At 40.7% G+C, this 21,915-nt stretch overlaps 2 protein-coding genes across 2 annotated transcripts; one reads left to right on the forward strand and one right to left on the reverse strand.

Moving 5' to 3' along the window:
• The first annotated feature begins 4,239 nt into the window (after window positions 1–4,239).
• LOC115148421 (heart- and neural crest derivatives-expressed protein 1) lies at window positions 4,240–6,602 on the forward strand. The gene is made up of 2 exons (XM_029690297.1): window positions 4,240–5,069; window positions 5,679–6,602. Exons 1-2 carry the CDS (start codon window positions 4,599–4,601, stop codon window positions 5,772–5,774), a joined length of 567 nt encoding a protein of 188 aa, XP_029546157.1. The 5' UTR covers window positions 4,240–4,598; the 3' UTR covers window positions 5,775–6,602.
• A 3,082-nt stretch (window positions 6,603–9,684) lies between these two features.
• Window positions 9,685–20,981, reverse strand: LOC115148424 (histone deacetylase complex subunit SAP30L). Its single transcript, XM_029690305.1, has 4 exons — window positions 20,331–20,981; window positions 18,278–18,400; window positions 17,902–18,000; window positions 9,685–10,123 (listed from the first exon to the last, which is right to left on the reverse strand). The coding sequence occupies exons 1-4, from the start codon at window positions 20,514–20,516 to the stop codon at window positions 9,995–9,997; spliced, it is 537 nt and encodes a 178-aa protein (XP_029546165.1). The 5' UTR covers window positions 20,517–20,981; the 3' UTR covers window positions 9,685–9,994.
• Between the last annotated feature and the right edge of the window lie 934 nt (window positions 20,982–21,915).

Consider the following 21,915-nt stretch of genomic DNA (forward strand, 5'->3'; position numbering starts at 1 on the left):
ATCTATATATGAAAAGGGTGACAAGTCCATCTGCGGCAACAGGGTGATATCCCTTCTGGCTGTTGCTGGCAAGGTCCTGGCCAAGGTGATGCTACACAGGCTGGTGAATAACATCACAGAGGAACTGCTGCTAGAGTCACAATGCGGCTTCAGAATGAATAGGAGCCCAGTCGACATGATATTCACGGCACGGCAACTCCAGGAGCGGTGCCATGAACAACATCAGGACCTTTTCATGGCCTTTGTCGACCTCTCCAAGGCCTTCGACACTGTGAGCAGGGAACTACTGTGGGGCATTATACTCAGATTTGGCTGTCCAGACAAATTTGTTAAAATCCTTTGTCAGTTCCATGATGGGATGATGGCTCGGGTGGCCATAGGAGGGCAGGAGTCAGTGCCCTTTGGAGTACACATTGGTGTAAGGGAGGGGTACGTGCTGGCACCTGTACTCTTTAACATCTTCCTCCTATGTGTCACCCAGCTTCTCCACATGGAGCTTGAGGACAGCAGCGGGGTTGCGGTGGACTTCAGACTGGATGGAAATCAGAAGGCTCCAAGCAACCACCAAGGTTTCGATAGAGCGGGTTCTTAAGCTGCAGTATGCTGATGACTGTGCTCTTGTGGCTCACACTCCAGAAGACCTTCAGTCCATCCTTGTAATGGCTGTGAGGGTTTGTAGCAGGATTGGACTGTCTATCAACCCCACCAAGACAGAGGTGGTCTGCCAATGGAGATCCAGCCCTCCACTCACCATTGAACACAAATCATTGACAATAGTCCCGTCATTTAAATACCTGGGCAACATCCTCTCGGAGGACTGCAGCATCCACCCCGAAATTCAAAACAGGATCAAGCATGCCTTCGGCAAACTCAGACACAGAGTCTTCCAAAACAGCGATCGCCACCTCTACAACAAAATTGCCATCTATCAAGCAATCTGCATTACCACACTTCTTTACAGCTGTGAAGCCTGGGTCACCTATAGTCGCCACAACAAGCAGCTTGAGGGAATCCACATAGAAGGCCTGCAGCACATCCTGGGAATCACCTGGCACGACCATGTGCCCCATACGGAAATACTTGCTAAGATCAACTGCAAGAGTATGGAGGCCATGGTCACCCAACACCAACTGTGCTGGCTCGGCATGTCATTAGAATGTCTCAGGAGAGCTTGCCGTGGAAGATCCTGTATGGCCATCTACACCTAGGCTGGTGGTCTGCAGGGGGCAGATGAAGCGTTACAAGGACGAGCTGAAAAGATGTTCAACATCAAACCCACAGACCTGGATGATGCTGCTGCCGACCATTCCACCTGGCGGCAGCTCTGCCAGAGCAGTGTACAGAGGTGGGAGGAAGAAAGGAGCACAAAGAGACAGCAAAAACAGTTCATGAGACATACAACCATGCCAGCCCTCTGCCAACTGCACATGCCCCATCTGCAATAAAGTAGGATTGGACCTAGGATTGGACTCTACAGCCACCAAAGAATTCACTGTCAACTCAGAAGTGTAAGTCCTCATCGGATACGATGTACTACCATAACTAAGTAAGTGTGTGTGTGTGTGTGTGTGTGTGTGTGTGTGTGTGTGTGTGTGTGTGTGTGTGTGTGTAAGTAGAAAAAAGCATGTGTACTCACCCTACTTGTAGAGAAACGCCTATACCATCCTCCTCTCTTTCCTGTTGCCGAAACGATCTATGACTGTCATATAGTAAGTCTACACACTTTTAGTTTTTTGTTGTTCTTGGCTACCTGGCTAAAATGCTTGCTCACTAGCCTAACTTCCTTTGGGCAACAATGAATCAGCTAGTTAATATTAGCCTTCTACATCTAGCTACATATTGAACTTCCATCCTCTCAGGCCAGGACACAGTGTATGAATTTATGGTTGGATCAGAATCGCAGTTATAATCATTTGCCAGTACGGAGAATTAAGTAAAACCACAAGTCCAAATCTCCAGCCATAGCTAATTTAGGAAAGGGCCAATTGAGTTATCTAGCCACCGGAGGACAACACAACGAGATGCAACAATTCAAGTTTTCTCTGTCAATGACATTTGGCTTTTGATGTGATGTGATTGGTGTGAAGCCAAATCCAAATTGGCTTCCCTTGACACCAGGACCATTCACAGTTGAGGTCCCTCAGTTTAGCTCAACGCTGATTGGCTATTATTTTATAGTTTTTTTTATCAAGGGAGGCCAAATTATTGTTAGCTTCCCTTGTATTCAATGCTACAGGTGGCAACAATATCATACTCTTTTTGACCAGACAGCAAATTCCAAAGAACAATCTTAAAACTAATATAAATAAAAACACAAAAATATAATAACCTTGATATTCACACACTGAACCATCATTCATTTCAACCTCAAGACCATAAACATGAATTCAAACTGTGATTCATGCATTTGAATTATAAACATTTAACATATGACAAGATCAACAAAAGATTATGATTAATATGAATGTTTCTGTAGCATATCAATGCTTAGACTACATGCTGTCACTGGTATTATTACTTGCCATGAATTACATTACTTGAACAGTGAATAAAAAATATATAGGATACAACATAAGCCTCTCCAATTAAGGGAATAGATAGCCTAATTAATAATTTATATTTTGTTGGTCATGTTAACTGCATAGACATTTTTATAGTTAAAATATACATGTGTGATAGCCTGTGTAAACAAGTATACCTATTTGATGAAATGGGCAGCTTTTACATTTTTATAATTTCCCAACTAGGACTAATATTCAAAAAGATACACACTGCTGAGTTTAATAAAAAAGTCCCTTGCTAGATTTACAAAATTATGTTAGAATTTCATTATTCAGAGGACACACAAATATTACACTACACGTAAGTCAGATAAGCTTGTCAACTATGAGGTCATAATTTAAAGGATCTTTATAAATACATTTTCTATGGTATTATATGATTATGCATTTACACAATTATAATAAAGATCGATTCTACAGTTCTGGTAAAGCAACAATTATTTTGGGAAGATTTCAATCCAGGGAGTGAAAACAGAACTGATTGACCCTCATTTGAAAGGTTAATAAAAAAAATGTAAGCGTTTCCTTGGGTTATATGCCAAAAGTGTTTCTAAATTGTCTCGGCCACACATCTTACTAAACGACTAGCCCACGTATCAACAATTTTGCAAAGTAATAGCTATAAAATACATCCCTGTATGTTTTATTTCAAATGTAGACGTAAGACAATATTAGCCTGCACGTTTATTTTGCATTTCTTTCTCTAGCCTACATTATATTGAATTAACCATTTCCCTCCCTCAAAGTATTTCACATCTAGGCGGCGGCCTAATTGTAACAGCCTACTATAACGTATACTAGGCTATACTCACAAAGAAATACAACATGCATGCAAGGAACTTATTTTTTCAACAAATGTATGCAAAAGGGGACCAACGTAAGCATGCTGAACGAAAACACAACATTTTACTAAGCAAAATATAAATATCAAAATTGCGTAAAATCCGTGTGTAAAGGCTGTCAGAGAGCTCATTATGGAATCCGCAGGAGCCCTTTCCACTGCAAATATTCTAATTAAACACATGAAAATGATGGCATTATGCCCTTTTTAAAATGGGGAAAGACCCTGCAAATTATGTCTTGATTTGCTTTGTATGATCCCATATCCAGTTACTGCGGTTTTGTAGTGGGACCATGGCGCATGTTTTTGTAGGCTTGGGTCGCGTCCCCTGCTCAGACATTGCATGCATCATCCAATGGTCGCGTGCGACGTCATGGACTGTACCGTTGGACACCATATTGCTATAACATATGATGTGGTTAGCTGATCCGTAAAATACCTATCCAGGCGTGGTAAGATCTGACATACGTTGGCAAAGCCTGGGCAGAGGAACGCGCCCTTAACCTTGCGGACTTATCTGCTCTCGTGGTGCTTTCAAGACAACTGGGAACTCAGAAAAACGTAACGTCAGTGATCTATAAGTCGGAAAGACGGAGCTCTAGAAAGATGCCAGAGTTTCCGACTTGCAATTCCGAGTTGGATGACTATTCAAAACGAATTTTCCAAGTCGGAGCTCGTTTTTTTCGAGTTTCCAGTTGGACACACAGAAGTTGGAAATTTGAGATTTCTGATTTCCGAGTTCCCAGTTGTTTGAACGTGGCATCAAACACTCTCCACCCAAACCTCTAGCACTCTCACGCTATTGGCTGACTGTTCGTTCTGTCACTTTCGAAACCATATAAACCTATGGCCCGCACCTTCATTACTGTCAAATTTATTGCGCAAATGAGCGCAATCCACGAAAAAATTGTGCACTCGAGATTGCCAAAACCTGTCTGGATTATACTAGGCCTACCTCACTTTAAACGTATCAGAATGTCAACGACAGATTCTCAACAAACTTGACACTTTTTTGATGTGAAACGTTTAAAACGTGTGCTTGTTGTCTTATGTGTTTGTGGGCCTATTTGCAATAGTGAAGGTCTTCATATGTCACTTTCCCCTGTTCACTATAGCATAGGTCACTGACTAGTGTCACCAACCGCAAGACTCCAAAAGACCTGCAGGACCGGTGGCGATTTTTATTTATTGTAAAAATGAACCTTATTGGGAGCTACCAGCATCATCATCTGATGCACGAGACGTTTCCGTTCGTCCAGAGGTGTCATCAAGATTATCCCTACTTCCAAAACTGGGTGGTGAACCATGGCGAAGTCAACTCTGACTTCCAGATCCAGATGCCTTACTCCACGGAGTTCGGGGCTCCGGGTCCGGCGCAAGAAAGCCAGCTGGACGCTCTCTCCGCGTGCATGGGGAAGAGGAGAGCATCAGGGCCGAAGAAGGAGCGGAGAAGGACGGAGAGCATCAACACCGCGTTCGCCGAACTGAGAGAATGTATACCAAACGTACCGGTAGATACGAAACTGTCCAAAATTAAAACGTTACGACTAGCAACAAGTTACATTGCCTACCTAATGGACGTGCTGGCTAAAGACACTGGGGAGACAGAGGGATTCAAGGCCGAAATCAATAAATATGATAGAGATTTGAAACGGAAACGGGAAACGGTAGGCTATGTGAACTATTTTAATAAGCAGCCTATTATTTTTGCATAGGCCTAAACTATATGGGGATAATATTTTACTGTTCCAAAAATCTAAATTCATATTCTGCAAACTATAGCAGCATTGTAAAAATGATTTACTGGAATTAGGATCACGTAGTCTACGTTCTGCCATCAATCTAAATTATTGTCTTAATTATTGAGTGTCTTATGTGTCTTATATCACGGAATATGATGGAATATGCACCTTCGTGATTGTGGTTTTATGTTGAAACAACGTTGAGGCCATAATGTTGTAATTACTGTGTAGGCCTATTAAATTTGTTAAAATAAATTCTATGTTTGTTGGCTCTGTAAGCGAAAACATTTCACAGTTTAGAGCAATCCCATGTCAGAGAAATTATATTTTGAGCTCAATTGAACAAGCCTGAAAAGGCCTATAAAGATAAACAATATAACATTATCCGATCTCTGGTTGTTAATGTGAACATGTAATAGGCCTAAGTGTTTATTTAATTCAGGCCATGTCATTTTACATTGAGTTTAAAATCAGTATATTACAATTGCAGAGTGCTTATATCAATATTGACAACATTTTTATTTTATTTCACAGAACGATGTCCTGCAAAAGTCATTAGGAAACGAGAAAAAGTTCAAAGGACGGACAGGTTGGCCTCAGCAAGTTTGGGCTTTGGAACTTAACCAGTGAATGTTTTGACCTCTGAGCATGCAACCCACTCAAAGACTCCGTATTCAAGCACTTCGCTGCAAGGAATACAACCACTTATACTCATCTACTGTATATACGTGCAATGTTCAAATTCAAACAAGGTGGACTTGGTAAAATGCAATATCATGCAAATATTTCAACAACTGCCTGGTAAATGTTTCTTTGTCATTTGTCGTCTGGTAGAACTTAAATGAAAGTTCTTAGAATAAATCTTTTTGGTTGTGGATAGGCCACAATAACGAACGGAGAGACTGGGATATTTGAGGTGTTTCTTTATGCCTCACGGTTATGGGGCAATGCTGTTCAGCATTATTTTTCCCGCTTTGCATTGGTCTTGTTGTAGTAGAGTCGACTTACTGTCGTGCTATGTCTTGTAAAGAAAAATGTTGAATCTACCTCAAATGAATGTAACTGTTCGTTTGAAATAGAGTGGAATGGAACGCACAGGTTTATATTACTTCGAAATGATACCGGTAAAGGCCAACTATTAGACTATTGGTATTTGGTTTTGATAATGACTTAATTTAATCACACAATCTTTAAAACGGCAATGAAATCAGTCAGTTCTTCAACAGAATGAATAGGTAGGCTATACAAATCTTGATATGCATAGCTTTAGGCAATTATTAATTTGCTTTATGAGGACACATTCTTATTTTATTTATTAAAACTTTTGTTTTATGGTGATGGTAGGCTTACTAGATAATTTAAGGGTTTGAGGTGCAGTAGTATAAAATATGAAAATACATGCATCAGTGTGCTGTGTCTGGAGGACAATAAACAGTGGTAGGACTAAGGTTCGATCTGTATTTTTGTCCAAATTGAGTTATTGACATATAACATGGAACAGAACAAGGCTAACGTATAGTCTACTCTAAATACCCCAATTCATGTGGTTAAGGTCAAAAGAGTACAAGATGAAAATTTGCTGACATCATTTATACCAATGAGGGTTCAGAACTTTAAAGCCAACTATTTCAGAATCATATTTTTGAAGATAGAACCTTATCGTCCCAAGCTCTCGATATTTCTAGCCATATGCCATTTGTGATTTTATAGGCTATTTTCTTTCAGGGTACCCGCATGGTTCGATGGTGTGAGCTAAAACATTTGATTGGCTCTACACGATATTTGCCAAATTCAGAAATTAATTATAGATCAATACGTCTACAGCAATCAAATTATATTATCTAAATGTAGACGAAACAAATATTTTTCAATTTACGGTTCTATTCCTTTTTGGGGCTGGGACAGATGCATGCTATTTCGTCTGAACTAAGAGAGCGGATTTTCGATTGAACAGCCCACAAGATAGTAGTCCCATCAATCAATTTCAAAGTATATCCTATAGGATATAATAATCGAATTAAGAGATGTAGGCTATTATTTCAATGATAAACATATAGTGTATATAGCCTATGAACAAAAATTTGCTTTTAGGTCAGAATAATATTGGTTTGGAACAGGCTATTTGCAGAAGCCTAGTCATACATGACAACACGTTTCACATCAGAGAGGAAAAACAAATTGGCCAGAATAAAAAATTATTAGGCTAAATAAAAAGGCTGAGCCTAAACCTAAATCCTTATATTGTATAACTTATAACCTATGTGGTCTAACTTACTTCTCTACAAGAAAGGGGTTCCTCGAGCAAAGGTGTGCATCTGTGCGCCTTCAAGTTCATTGCTCATCAACCAATCATGCTCAGGCAATATTTATTTGAAAAACAAACGTGTCATTCTCCAACCTACATGCTCAACATCAATGCAAACTATATAAGTTTGCCTATGCGGAAACTCACTGAAAAGGTGTGGTAGGCTATGATAGTAATTAGTAGCATGCAGGAAACCTTGTATTCCATAGCCTGTGTAGGGAAATGCAAAATATACAGCTTGAGCAATGTCCTTATTTCCTGATATTGGCACCTCAATTTTGGACATAGCCCTACTCGTGCATGGACTAAATTATTGCAGGGAGAAAGGGCTAGGCAGGCTACACATTTGTAATTGCCCTTACGAAGTCCTACAACTGAATATATATATATATATATATATAAGGCCTACGTGTGTTTTTAGAAACCTAAAATAGACAGTATCATAACAGTATAGAGGTTTAAGTCCTGTGACCTGCATAGAGCAGTAGGTAGGTAGGTCGACTGTTGTTTCTGCTCGACCACTGGGGCCCCAACAGAATGCTGCTGGACACCTGGTGGTGGCTCTAGTAACACAGAGCAACCTGGCCTCCGGGCAATTCATATGATGATTTGGGGCATTTAAAAAAATATATATATCCCTCCATTTAGTACGACTACATAAGTCTCCCAGCTATTCCTTTGTCTATGGTTGAAAAAGCATGAAAGAAGAGAAGTTTTGTCCAGTCACTAATTCCATCCACCCACTAATCAGAAAATGGAGTGACTGCCCCACAATAAACAAAAGACAAGCCATTATGTACAATACATTTATTAAAAGCAATAAGCAGCCATATTTAAATAAATGTGTCTTATATAATACAACAATTGGGTTAAGCAGCACAGCCAATATGCTAAATAGGAGAAGAAAAAAAAGAGAAGAGGGAAATCTGGCACTACAAAGCTACAAGCAAAAACCAAAAAAAAGCCATCGATAGTTCAGCAAATGACACATTTGACATGACTAATTGATGGTGTAAGATGGAAAACAGTAGACATAACTTATTACGTAGGACTTAAATAATGTCTGGGACAGAGAACCTAATCAATACTAAGCCATAGCATCATCTGTGAAGAGACCACTGACAAACAAAACAGCAAGCATACAGCAGTGTTGAAGCGAACAAGAAAATCCCAATTAGTGATAGAAGGCAAAAACAGCGACTATAAGCGGTAGTGTTATCGTGTGCCCACGAGACACACACATAATTTCAACACTGTGCCAGGAGAGGAAATAGACTTGACAGCTGAGGGTGACATGATTCCACAGAAATACATTGCAATAGAATAGAACAAATGTACTGTGAACACTAAGGCAAAGTACAGCTAGTGCTTGTGTGCACTGAAAACTATTTAGGTGGTTCAAATATGGTTCATTGCTCTCAAGTTGAGACTTCCACGTGCTTGTGTTAGTACAGCAACAATTCTTCTGAAATAATATAATAGTAGTAGTAAAAATAACGCATTTTAAACCCCTAATGAACAAGTTCAATTAATTGCTTTAAATTAGTCTCAAAAGCTGAAACCATGAAAATGAACACAGACTGAAAGTTTCCACCAGACACACACAACTTTACAGAGACCTTACAATCAAGGATGAACTAAAGTACTGTACTGACATCTCACAAAAAAGTAGAAAATGTAGTAAAGAAAAGAGTCAGACATAACATTTCCACCAATACTTGAAAAGAGCTTGGTATTCACTGAAACGCCATTTCACTCTGCAGTATGTGTGTTTCAGGGTATAAGACGGGAAAGAGCAGGTTAAGTCAATGTAAAAAAGGGTCAGGGCCAAATGCGACATCATTCAACTTCAGTCTTCCCATGTATGTCATACCACTGGATGAGTATTATAAAACTGGGTCCTTCAAGCCCTGAATGTTGATTGGACCGACAGCTGTGGTACATCAGACCGTATACCACGGGTATGACAACATTTATCTGTACTGCTCTAATTACGTTGATAACCAGTTTATAATAGCAATAAGTCACCTCAGGGGTTTGTGTGATATGGCCAATATACCACGACTAAGGGCTGTATCCAGGCACTCCGCTTTGCATCATGCATAAGAACAGCCCTTAGCCATGGTATACTGGCCATATACCACACCCCCTCGGGCCTTATTGCTTAATTCGAGTTGGACACCAGAAAATGTGCAACGCTTCCCAAAACCTTATCCACCATATTTTCATTCACAATATGCTCCATGACCAGTTTATTGAAATATTAAGTTTGTACACTCTCTGGTTTGACACAAGCCTTCCTTAAAGTTGTTAACAGTCCATGCAAAATACAAAAAATACAAACAAATCTTTAAGGCAGTTCTCATACATTGCATTCTATCGTGTTGCTAATATCTTCATACTCTGCGTATTTTGTACATATCGGTATATTCACATTACATTACCCTGCGGAGAGTCTTGACAACAGTCTGAAATCAGATAAGGCTGCCTGGTGGAAACACCTCATCAAACACACGTGCTCATGTCCAAGACTTATTGGTGGCCTTTATTCCAGCTGTTTGCTGCCTTCCGATTTCTGGTCCAGTCGGCTTTTGCTGCTTTTCACCATATAAATAAAGTATGTGAGAGTCTCCTTCTCGTTCACTGGGATATTCCGGAAGTGGCGACTGACAGTCTGAAAACAAATAACATTGCATTGAGGCCAAAATAATTTCGTTATCACAGAGAAGAACTACATTCTATCCAAAGTGGTATGTAAGACAATAGAGAGGTAGAGGTCAGTTTAATCAGTCTATTGATGTTGCGCAACATTTCTATAGGCGATGCAATTGCGTGAGAAAACAGAGTGATGGCCTCTATTAAAAAGAGGATCCCATCAGCTTTCTATAGGCTAAGCCTACTATATTTATTTCTCAACTTTCCTAATATTAAGCGCATTGCTTATCTTTACAACAGGAGTATAGCCTACCTGGCTGGCATGAAAATGAACCACGGGAAAAGCGTCCTCCATTTGCTATTTAAGTGCATAGATGACATGTATTTTTCCCACTACCCCTGTTGAGACAGGTGCATGATAATGGTCCATTCTAAATCAAAACAAATTTCACCAATACTAGCCTATCACTTGTGAATGATATATTATCACTTGTGAATAATGCCCAGCGTAAGGCAAAAAACAATGCCTTTTATTTTTTGGGACTTTTCGGATCATAGTCGCACACCTCATGTAGCCTAGCTCATAGGCCTATCATTTGATAAGGTTTGTTATCAAATCAAATTTATTTCTAAAGCCTTTCTTACATCAGCTGATATCTCAAAGTGCTGTACATAAACCCAGCCTAAAACCCCAAAGAGCAAGCAATGCAGGTGTAGAAGCACGGTGGCTAGGAAAAACCCCCTAGAAAGGCCAGAACCTAGGAAGAAACCTAGAGAGGAACCAGGCTATGAGGGGTGGCCAGTCCTATTCGGCACAGCCAGAACAACTAAAGTGGCCAAATAACTTCTTAAAATTAAGCACATTCTGCTTTACAAGTGTAGCGCCTAACTGGCGAGTCTCTAGTTTGGGGAAGATAATTTTTCACCATAAAAATGCACCTTTATAATAAAAGCAATAGTTGCAAAATCACATATGCGGCCACTTTAGATAATGGTGTTTTCCCGCTAATGGAACATTTGTGCTTACAGCCTACTGCCATGTGCGCATTGCTGCACTTATAATATGAAGAAATAGCCTAATAGTTTATCAATATTCAAAGCATCCTGATCTGTTGCATCAGCCACATTGCGTAAAAAAAAATGTTGACGCTAGTGGTTGTATTAATTTGGGATCTATAGCATCCCCCAACTGTCCCAGACTTTGTTTGGAATATTTATTTCTCGCACAGAATTAGGTCAACTTTTATACTATGGGGATAGTAGATTGACATAGGCTAGTGCTTTTGCTGTTCGTTAGGCCTACTCATCTTGTTGGCAGACGAAAAGTAAAATGTGGACAGTTCTTCCAATATCTTGGAAGAATTGGATAAGAACGAGCACAGTTGCATCCCGGATGCATCGGTCTTCAATTGTAGCCTGTGAGAAAGACCCGATCACGTGATGGAGAGCCATGTGAGTGAGAGGTGCTTCGGAGAGCACAACGGCCACTGGCTGCAAAAGGCATGGATTTTTTTAGGGTGCATTACGGCCACACAAAGAGGATGTCGCCGAGAAATTCGATTCACGGCATTATCAAGTGCTTGTCAAATTATGAATGAGAGACTGATAAAGTGTGTACAGCCTGTGCAAAATAAAACAAAGCAGAGCTCATGCCTTTGAAGCAAATTTTTTCAAATAATTTAGTCGCATCACGCAGCCTTTCAACATATTCAAAATCAAAACATTTAGCCCAAAGTTTTTAGAACTAAAGTGACATTAACTAAATTAAGCAAATAGGAGTCTTATTTCTTTGTTAACCGCTCAACACAGAATACACACTCCTCAAATCATTTGTATAAAATAGAAATGATATTTTCTTCAGCTTTGTTCAATTGTATTCTTGATAGTATAAAATAATGCCAGGGAATTCTAAGCAAATAGTGTCTGCTAAATGACCTAGTGTAGTCCACAGCCATTTGGCATAGCTAGATCAAGACAGAGTATGTTATTCTGTTCGGTTCTTCTGAAATAGACTACATTTTCTTCATATCATGCTTCTTTAGACCTGTCTAAAATAAATAATGGATTTATTGTGAAGGTGTAGGCTATATTACATGGATTTATTAGACTTCTTAAAATGTAGATGTTCCAAAGGTCTGAATCAGTGGCTTGTAGGCAATGTGTGGAAGCCAGAAGATGCTAAATGTGTTTATGTTCATTAACATCAAGTACCGTGAAAGCGACAGTTATTTGATTTGCTTGACAATCACCGGCTGACTAAATTGTGACTGCCACAGCCCTAGTCTCACCCAACTCCATTCAGGGCTGACAGTTCCACTCAATGGGGGCAGCACGTAGAGAGCAGTAATTGTTTGACCTGTTGACTTGTGCTTTATTAATGACATGACAGGCTCATTAATGGAGGTCTAGGCCTCTACCGCCTGGGGAAACATTTCATTTATTGCACACTCATAACTGTCATAGCCATCTTGCTAGCTAACTTAGCTAGCTCAATCAATCGGTATTTTTCTGTGCCATTTCTGCACTATGACACTTATTAAAGCCTTGAAACTAATAGGGACCCCTGTCACCACTGGTCATCTAGCTAGCCACGTAAACAGCAGGGTTGCATCGGTTTCCATTGGACTTGAGCTAGCTAGGATGGCAAGCTAATGCTAGCTGATAATCATGTAGCAGCCTATGCTGACTAGCATTGCTAATATACTAGCTAGCAAATGTTGGGTCCGCAAAAATCAAGTAAATGCTACTGAACTCAGGACAAAAATCACGTTTCCACATTGTAGTGGCTATTGATGTTTTGGTTATTTGTTTTTTTGCTTAGTGACATTGCGAATATCATATTTTTGTAATTTAACTCTAAATGTAACTACCGGTATGTACAGTGCATTCCGAAAGTATTCAGATCATTTCCCTTTTTACACATTTTGTTACAGCCTTATTCTACAATGTATTAAACAATTTCTTACCCTCAATCTACGCACAATTGACAAAGTGAAAGCAGGTTTAGATTTTGTTGCAATTTTATAAAAAAAAACTAAAAAAAGCTAAAATACCTTATTTACATAAGTATTCAGACCCTTTGCTATGAGACTCGAAATTGAGCTCAGGTGCATCCTGTTTCTATTGATCATCCTTGAGCTGTTTCTACAAAATGATTGGAGTACACCTGTGGTAACTTCCATTGGATTGGACATGACCTGGAAAGGCACACACCTGTCTATATATATGTTCCCACAGTTGACAGTGCATGTCAGAGCAAAACCAAGCCATGGGGTTGAAGGAATTGTCCATAGTGCTCCGAGACAGGGTTGTGTTGAGGCACAGATCTGGGGAAGGGTACCAAAACATTTCTGCAGCATGGAAGGGCCAAGAACACAGTGGCCTCCATTGTTTTTAAGAATGGAAGAAGTTTGGAACCACCAAGACTCTTCCTATAGCTGACCGCCCAGCCAAACTGAGCAATTGGGGGAGAAGGGCCTTGCTCAGGGAGGTGACCAAGAACCCAATGGTCACTTTGATAGAGCTCCAGAGTTCCTCTGTGGAGATGGGAGAACCTTCCAGAAGGACAACCATCTCTGCAGCACTCCACCAATCAGGCCTTTATGGTAGTGGCCAGACGGAAGCCATTCCTCAGTAAAAAAGGCACATGACAGCCTGCTTGGAGTTTGCAAAAAGGCACCTAAATGACTCTCAGACCATGAGAAACAAGAGTCTCTGGTCTGATGAAACCAAGATTGAACTCTTTGGCCTGAATGCTAAGAGTCACGTCTGGAGGAAACCTGGCACCATCCTTACAGTGAAGCATGGTGTTGGTAGCCTCATGCTGTGGGGATGTTTTTCAGCAGCAGGGACTGGGAGTCTAGTCAGGATTGAGGGAAAGATAAACGGAGCAAAGTACATTGATATTCTTGATGAAAACCTGCTCCAGAGCGCACAGGACCTCAGACTGGGGCAAAGGTTCACCTTCCAACAGAACAGCAACCCTAAGCACACAGCCAAGACAACGCAGGAGTGGCTTCGGGACAAGTCTCTGAATGTCCTTGAGTTACCCAGCCAGAGCCCGGACTTGAACATCTCTGGAGAAACCTGAAAATAGCTGTGCAGCGATGCTCCCCATCCAACCTGACAGCGCTTGAGAGGATCTGCAGAGAAGAATGCGAGAAACTTCCAAAATACAGGTTAGCCAAGCTTGTAGCGTCATACCCAAGAAGACTCGAGGGTGTAATCGCTGCCAAAGGTGCTTCAACAAAGTACTGAGTAAAAGGTCTGAATACCTGTGTAAATGTTATTTTTTGTATTTTATAAATTTACTAAAATGTCTAAAAGACCTAATTGTCATTATGGTGTATTGTGTTTAGTTTGAGGGGGAAAAAACGATTTAATCTATTTTAGAATAAGGCTGTAGGGTAACAAAATGTGGAAAAAGTCAAGGGGTCTGAATACTTTCCAAATGCACTGTATCTAATCCGGTTTTTGCATGAGAAAATTAGTGAAGTCCCAAATTCCCGGCGAGATACTGCGACACACACTTACGGATACGAAGTCTCAGAAATAAAAGATCCGGTCACGGATTAGGAGCCACTCCCCTTGAGGGTACTGGAGTTCTTAGGAGAGGAAAATGACTTTGGATAATTGCCCTAATGAAATCCCAAGACAGAAGTTAACTCTTTTAGAGCTGAGTCCTTCTGAGACAGTTTACCAAGTTCTTTAGAAAGGCTACTAACTAATGAACAAAAATATAAATGCAACATGTGTTGGTCACCATGTTTCATGAGCTGAAATAAAAGATCCCAGAATGTTTCATATGCCTCAATCTTATTTCTCTACAATTTTGTGCACAAATCTGTTTACATCCCTCTTAGTGAACATTTTTCCTTTGCCAAGATAATCCAGCCACCTGACAGGCGTGGCATATCAAGAAGCTGATTAAACAACATGATCATTACACAGGTGCACCTTGTGCTGGGGACACTAAAAGCCACAGATGTCTCAAGTTGAGGGAGAGTGCAATTGGCATGCTGACTGTAGGAATGTCCACCGGCGCTTTGAATGTTAATTTCTCTTTCATAAGCCACCTCCAACGTCATATTCGAGAATTTGGCAATACATCGATCTGGCCTAACAACCGCAGACCACGTGTAGCCACGCCAGCCCAGGACCTCCACATCTGGCTTCTTCACCTGTGGTATCGTCTGAGACCAGCCACCCGGATAACAGATGAAACAGAGGAGCATTTCTGTTTGTAATAATGCCCTTCTGTGGGGAAAAAACAAATTGGCTGGGTCTGGCTCCCAAGTGGGCCCATGCCCTCCCATGGCTGTGCCCCTGCCCAGTCATGTGAAATCCATAGATTAGGTCCTAGTGAATTCATTTCAATTGACTGATTTCCTTCTATGAATTCTAACTCAGTAAAATGGTTGAAATTGTCCCGTTTATATTTTGTTATATATATATATAAAAATAAAACTAACAGGACAGCACTGTTGTATAAAATCAGTAATGTAAGATTTTTAAAGCTTGCCTACTATCACTGTGGCAATAAACAAATGAACCATTTGTCATTTGGATATGTTGACACTAAGCAGTACAAGCCATAATTAGGTTGGAATAAGCTTATTTAGACAAGGAACGAGACTGCAAGAGGGACGCAAGTAGTTTCTCCTGCCTGTGGGTCTGGCACTTAGGCTTTCTATTCTACCAGCCAGCTCCCCTTCGGCCAAGTTGTTAGGCGAAACTGGTTTCGCAAGTTGCAGTTTGTTTTGGATAGCCGCTGGGAGACTTGGCATCAAACGGACCATTGTATTTAATAGTCCAGTATTATGAAGTACATCTAGATTGCAAAATGCAAAAACTCCATATAGGACAACAATAGATGAATACATTCATCAAAGTAAAATATTGTGCCTGGTGCTTGTCTTTAGCTGGAATAGATACCCCACTGCCGTGTACACTGTTAGCGGTCTATGACATACTACAAACATATTACTGCTGTATGCCCTGTGGTTAAAAAAAATAAATAAATCCCATGACAAACTTAAGTTGATCTCAGATAGATTGTCTAGGGGCAAGTTAACCTCCCCTTTCATGTAAGAAAGTCATGACCATCATACTTTTAGAGAAAGGATAATTTTGTACATGTGATTAACAGAGTTAGACAAATTCCAGTTCCCTTGCTTAGGGGGACCGAGGTCCTCCCCGGGATAATTTTTATGCAGAAGGGCTGAGAAGCTCTTTAAAAAAGGACATTCTAGCCATTAATGAACTATTAGATAGCCTTAAAAATTATATATTTTAATACACTGAAAAAAAAGGGGGGACCAGAATAAGGCTCTCCTCCTCACTTTTCAGTTCGCTGCAGCTAGCGACTGGAATGAACTGCAACAAACACTCAAACTGGACAGTTCTCAATCTCTTAATTTAAAGACTCAATCATGGACACACTTACTGACAGTTGTGGCTGCTTTGTGTGATGTGTTGTTGTCTCTACCTTCTTGCCCTTTGTGCTGTTGTCTGTTCCCAATAATGTCAGTACCATGTTTTGTGCTGCTACCATGCTGTGTTGTCATGTGTTGCTGCCTTGCTATGTTGTCGTCTTAGGTCTCTCTTTATGTACTGTTGTCTCTCTTGTCGTGATGGGTTTTGTCTTATATTTTATTTATTTTTAATCCCCCGTCCCCGCAGGAGGCCTTTTGACTTTTGGTAGGCCGTCATTGTAAATACGAATTTGTTCTTAACTGACTTGCCTAGTTAAATAAAGGTTAAATAAAATTAAAAAAATCAATAAAATATTGTTTCTGCAATGAGAAATTACCATCTTCAGCGAAGATAGTCCATGAAATTCGTAGTATCACAATCATTTTTGGAGATTGTAGAGAAAACCGCTATACGAACGGCTCTTTTTGGTGAATGTCAGGAATCGAACATGTGAAAGAACCATTCATTTTGCTCCCTGATTTGCATATTCCTAGTATTTTCTCTGAAGATGGTAATTTCTCATTGTGCAGAAACAATATAGTGAGGAGAGAGCCTTATTCTGGTCCACACATTTTCAGTGTATTAAAATAAATACCTTTTAAGGCTATCTAATAGTTCATTAATGGCTTGAGCAGTCAGCGCCAGGAGGAAGGCTAGAGTAGAGGCAGTTGTTTCCCCCCCATATGGCTCCTGCAACTTGAATGCGCCTCAAAAGGAATATTTATCTCGCATAGAACACAAGTTGACTTGGCAAATATGTAAACTATTCTACTATGGGGTTGTGTGAGTATGTTTTAATAACAACATTACATGGAAAAAAATAGTAGCACTGGAAAGTTGCATCCTGAGTGACGAAGTATAGGCTTAACAGAAAATAAAATATTTGAGAATAAACTTATTTGGGAATATATTTCGTAGAACAGACATGCTTCTGTATTAGGCTACATCATCTCCAGAGATGTTTATTGCGGATCTACACTGATCTCAAAAACAACCTGTCCAGGATTCATATGATGGAAATCCATCGCAGTAAAGGAGAACTTCAACCCCTGTGTAGAAATACTTATCTTTCTTGTACTTGTAGAAAGATGCCACTCAAGGAGTAGAGAAATAAGCGCAGTAGCAATGGAAACCAGGGACCCCCTCCTTTTTTTAACAAAGGCCAAAATTGCTGCATTTCTTACTAGCACTCATTTCACTAACATTTGTTTTGCTTGCAGTGACTGTGATATAGGTAAGACAACCACATCTTAGTTGAATGCACATTAAGTCGCTCTGGATAAGCTTGAACGCTAAATGACTAAAATGTAAATATTGGCCTACCTCAGCCAGTTGGGCCTTGTTCAAGCCAGGTCTGGTCTGGAGCTTGTAGTGTCTCTTGTAGCGTCTCAGCGTGTTTACCTGAAGCTGGAACAGGTCCACCTAACATCACAGAAACAGACATTGTGAGGAAAGAGTGGTGTGTTATCCATTAAGCATTGAATATCTTTAAGCACATTTTACTGTTCTCTATCAATTATATTTCACACAAAAGAATGCATAGAACTGTCATGTTATTAGGCCTTTTCATCAATAGTCATCTTATGTTCTTTTTCATATCTATTCAACTTGATGTTTTTTTCTTCAAGGAGAAGCAGTGTCATTCTTTAGAGACACATGATTAAAGGGAGGACAATGGGCTCGTTTTCCCGGCTGTTACCTCTGGCACTTCCACATCATGATCGGGAGACTCCCCTCCGTCATCACTCGTCTTCCTCTTCCTTTTGTTACGGACACTCTGGATGAAGTTTTTGTGGAAGTCGCATATGTAGAGGTGTCGAACCTAAAATAAGAGAAATAAGAGTGTACAAAACATTTCCCATTACATATACTTACCAGGTGAATCCAGGTGAAAGCTATGACCCCTTATTGATGTCACTTGCAAAATTGCTTCAAATCAGTTTAGATGACGGGGAGGAGAAGGGAGATATCTACTAAGCCGCTCGCTCCTGTAAGATGGGAAGGCAGAGGCCCGGTTGTGTGAACCAAATTGCAGAAAATAAACAAATGAGGAATATCCAAAGCTTTGTGGACTCAGGAGTGCCAGATAGCTTTATGAGACTCTGCTTCCCTACAGTTTTGGCCTGGTTCAAGCACCTAGCCTGAGGCACAGCGATTTAGGTCTGTAATCATTACAAACCTCCTCCCACGCATTTGGGTCTAGGGTGTCCGAGTCCAGTTGCTTCCCCACATCCTCCAGTAGCTCAGCCTGATATGCCTACAATACAGAGTCCTGGTACATCTTCTGAAATATTGAGGCAGTAAAGCGCTCCATCTTTCAAGGGAGTGAGGGCCTGAAGTTGTTAACCAGTGACTGCTCCACCGAGGGAGGGTTGCCAAACCCGGATTCCTCCATGTCCAGGCTCGGGAGTGCCTCTAACAAGAATCTTGCTAGTGAGAAGTTTATCCAACAGGCTCTTAGCTTCCCTGAGGCAAGCTGGTACCGCAGGGAGCAGTTGTTAAAGGTCCTTTAACAGGCCGAGCTCCTACGGGAGACGACCACTCAATGCAACCAAGCACGAGTTTCCAGTGTAGCCTATTAATCGTCTATAAATGTTGAAATATCTTCAAACCTCTAGGCTTCCGTCATATGACAAAAAAAACAAACAAAAAAACAGGAGGCAGTTTGGAAAAAACAATCTTGTGTGAATCATCCTCTGGAATAACGCACATGCTTGGATAATAATGACAAAATCAGCGTCTCATGATACCCGTCCAAATAGGGCTATAACATAGCAAAGAATAGGCTTATCAGCATAGAGTGCGCCACATCATCCCATGGGATCAGTCAAGGCTGCACATAGCAGAAATATCACTGAACTATTATAGTTCCTACACATCACCTATATTCAAACAAAGTAGGCCTTTTATAGGCAAATGGGAAGCATCATGTTCATGTCAGTCCTCTAGAACGCAAATGTTGTCTTCCTAGTAGTAGGACTCTGCAATAGTGAGGTTGTGTGTGTGTGCACCGAGTTTTGGGAGGCGAGCAAGAGTCGACTCCAAACATACTCGAGTCGTGCACCACTAGCTATGCAGGGTGAAACTAAATTGTCTATCTGCAGACTGCGGTTATAAACATGCCGCGCCCACTGCCATTAGGTTGTTAAGCGCCGTCTCTGACACACACCAGAACAGTCCGTAGCGGTAATGCACCAACGTTGGAAACCCCCACCGAAGGCGGCGGCTGCTGGTTAGCTAGGACACCCGTAGACAGTGTTCTTCGCCACCGCCTACCGAGCACTGTTTTACCGCAGTTATATTAACGTTACAGCGAGGGAAGTAGCTAGTTTGTGAGCCAACCCAACACTCGCTTACCGTTAAAATATCTGCGGAGAGGAGGCGAAGGACACTGCCGGTCGCCTGCCTAGCTAGCAGCATCAATGGCAGTGGGCCCGGGATGTAGTAAACGCGGAATGTTGGTGGACCTTCTCGATGAAACAGCCAAGGATTGGAGGTCCTCCTTGTTTGATGTTCCACAAACTAATCCAAATGAAGCCATAAGCAATCCGAGAAATCCAATGTTCCGTGATTATGGCACAGAACAATTGTAAAACAATAGCAAATAGATAAGTGAGGTTGAATTTGCCAACAAGCTGACGCGTGCGCGATTAGCACATTCTTGCCTAGCAAACTGTCAGTGGGAATGTCTACGGGGCTAGCTAGCTACCTCGTCTCATAGTTGGAACAACTAGTTAGCAATACACACTTACGCTTTTGTCGATGTCCAGCTTTAGTTTTTTTTGCGATATGCTTTTCTGGATGCGCTTGCTGAAGGAAGCGTTTCCAGCTGATCGTCCGCAGCGCTCACCGTCCTCAATCAAACAACAAGTCTGGCCGTAAAACGGCGGAGCCGGAGGTCCATCGTGACTGTCTTCTTCTGTGCTGAACCCGTTCATGATAGCTGGTTTGGGGATCTTGTAAAAGCCACTGAGAACGTTCTGTCGTCCTTCAATGTCCACTTTCTTCTACAGACAAGCGTTAACGTCGTTACCTAACAACTTATTTTATATTAAACCAATGCGAAAAATTAGGTAATGAAATTACACTGTACTGAGCTTCGTCGTCAAGCTAGGAACCCATACCACAATGCAGGCTAGAATGCCAAGAAAGAGAGGACCTCAAGGTGGCTTGCTAGCTAAGTAGCTACTGCTAGCGAACAAAATTCCTAAACTGATAACACGCAACCGTTACTTTTCTATCATTCGTACATGTAGCTCTAAACAGTTCACATATCAAACTAAATTGGAACACTTCAATCGTCTTTCACTGATTAAACAATTTTGAAGACATCACGTATTTCATAGACTTCACCTCAACAGCCGCGGTATTCTTTCAGAATAGCTTGTACAATGAACACGTCCTGCTACTGCAGCGGAAGTTTTCTTACTGGATCACTATTGGTCATTTTCTAATAGAGGCGGGATTAATATGTTTGTATTGCTCTTCGGTTGGTTAAAATGTATGTAAATCGTTCAATTGTTGCTTCCTGGATCACTATGCGTATTTGTTTTGTATGAAAAGATGAGTCTGAAACGGCCACTGTGCTTAACTGTAATCTTCATACTGACAAACATAGACATACATTTCTTTGTGTGCATTATATACGGATAGTATAACAATACTAAATATGTAGTAGCGTAATAATGTTATGACGTACTGTAAGTGCCTTAATGTGTTTGGACCCCATGGAGAGTAGCTGCTAATGGAGATCCTTAATACAAATACTGTACAATGACAGTCTGATATTATTTGTCTAAACGTGGTCGTTGTGTTGTCTGCTTTTGAAAAGGATTCCCTTACGCATTCTTTTAGACGTCTGCAGCACACAGGAGTTATCAATTTGTTGAAATACAGAAAGTAATATCATCCTTGGTCTTGAAAATGTAGCCAACCACTGCCCTAATCAGGACGTTTCCCAAAAGCATATTGGCTAAATTAAGATGCATTTGGCATGCCAGGCCTCGATGAAATGCCCTTGACAGGTTTTTCTAAAGTAGCTAGTAGATTTATTTTAAATATGAATAAATAGTGGATAAAAAAAAAGTAGGATTATAGACTGACTCAATTACAATTATACTGCAAATTAAATGGTGGTTAGACATCTCAACTTTTTATGGAACAAGGCCCAAACTATATTTAATGCTTTAAAATTGGTGCTTTTAGGAGACAATGCCATCCTCAAAGTAACTAGTCAGAGGAGTACATTGCTACTGTAATAGAAAAACAGTAGTAAGCTCTGTCATCATGTAACTTGTGACCAGAGTCCCTGATTTGTGACCTGTCCCTGGCAAGAGC

This window comes from Salmo trutta, chromosome 15, assembly GCF_901001165.1.
Source record: "Salmo trutta chromosome 15, fSalTru1.1, whole genome shotgun sequence".
In the NCBI taxonomy this organism is placed as follows: domain Eukaryota; kingdom Metazoa; phylum Chordata; class Actinopteri; order Salmoniformes; family Salmonidae; genus Salmo; species Salmo trutta.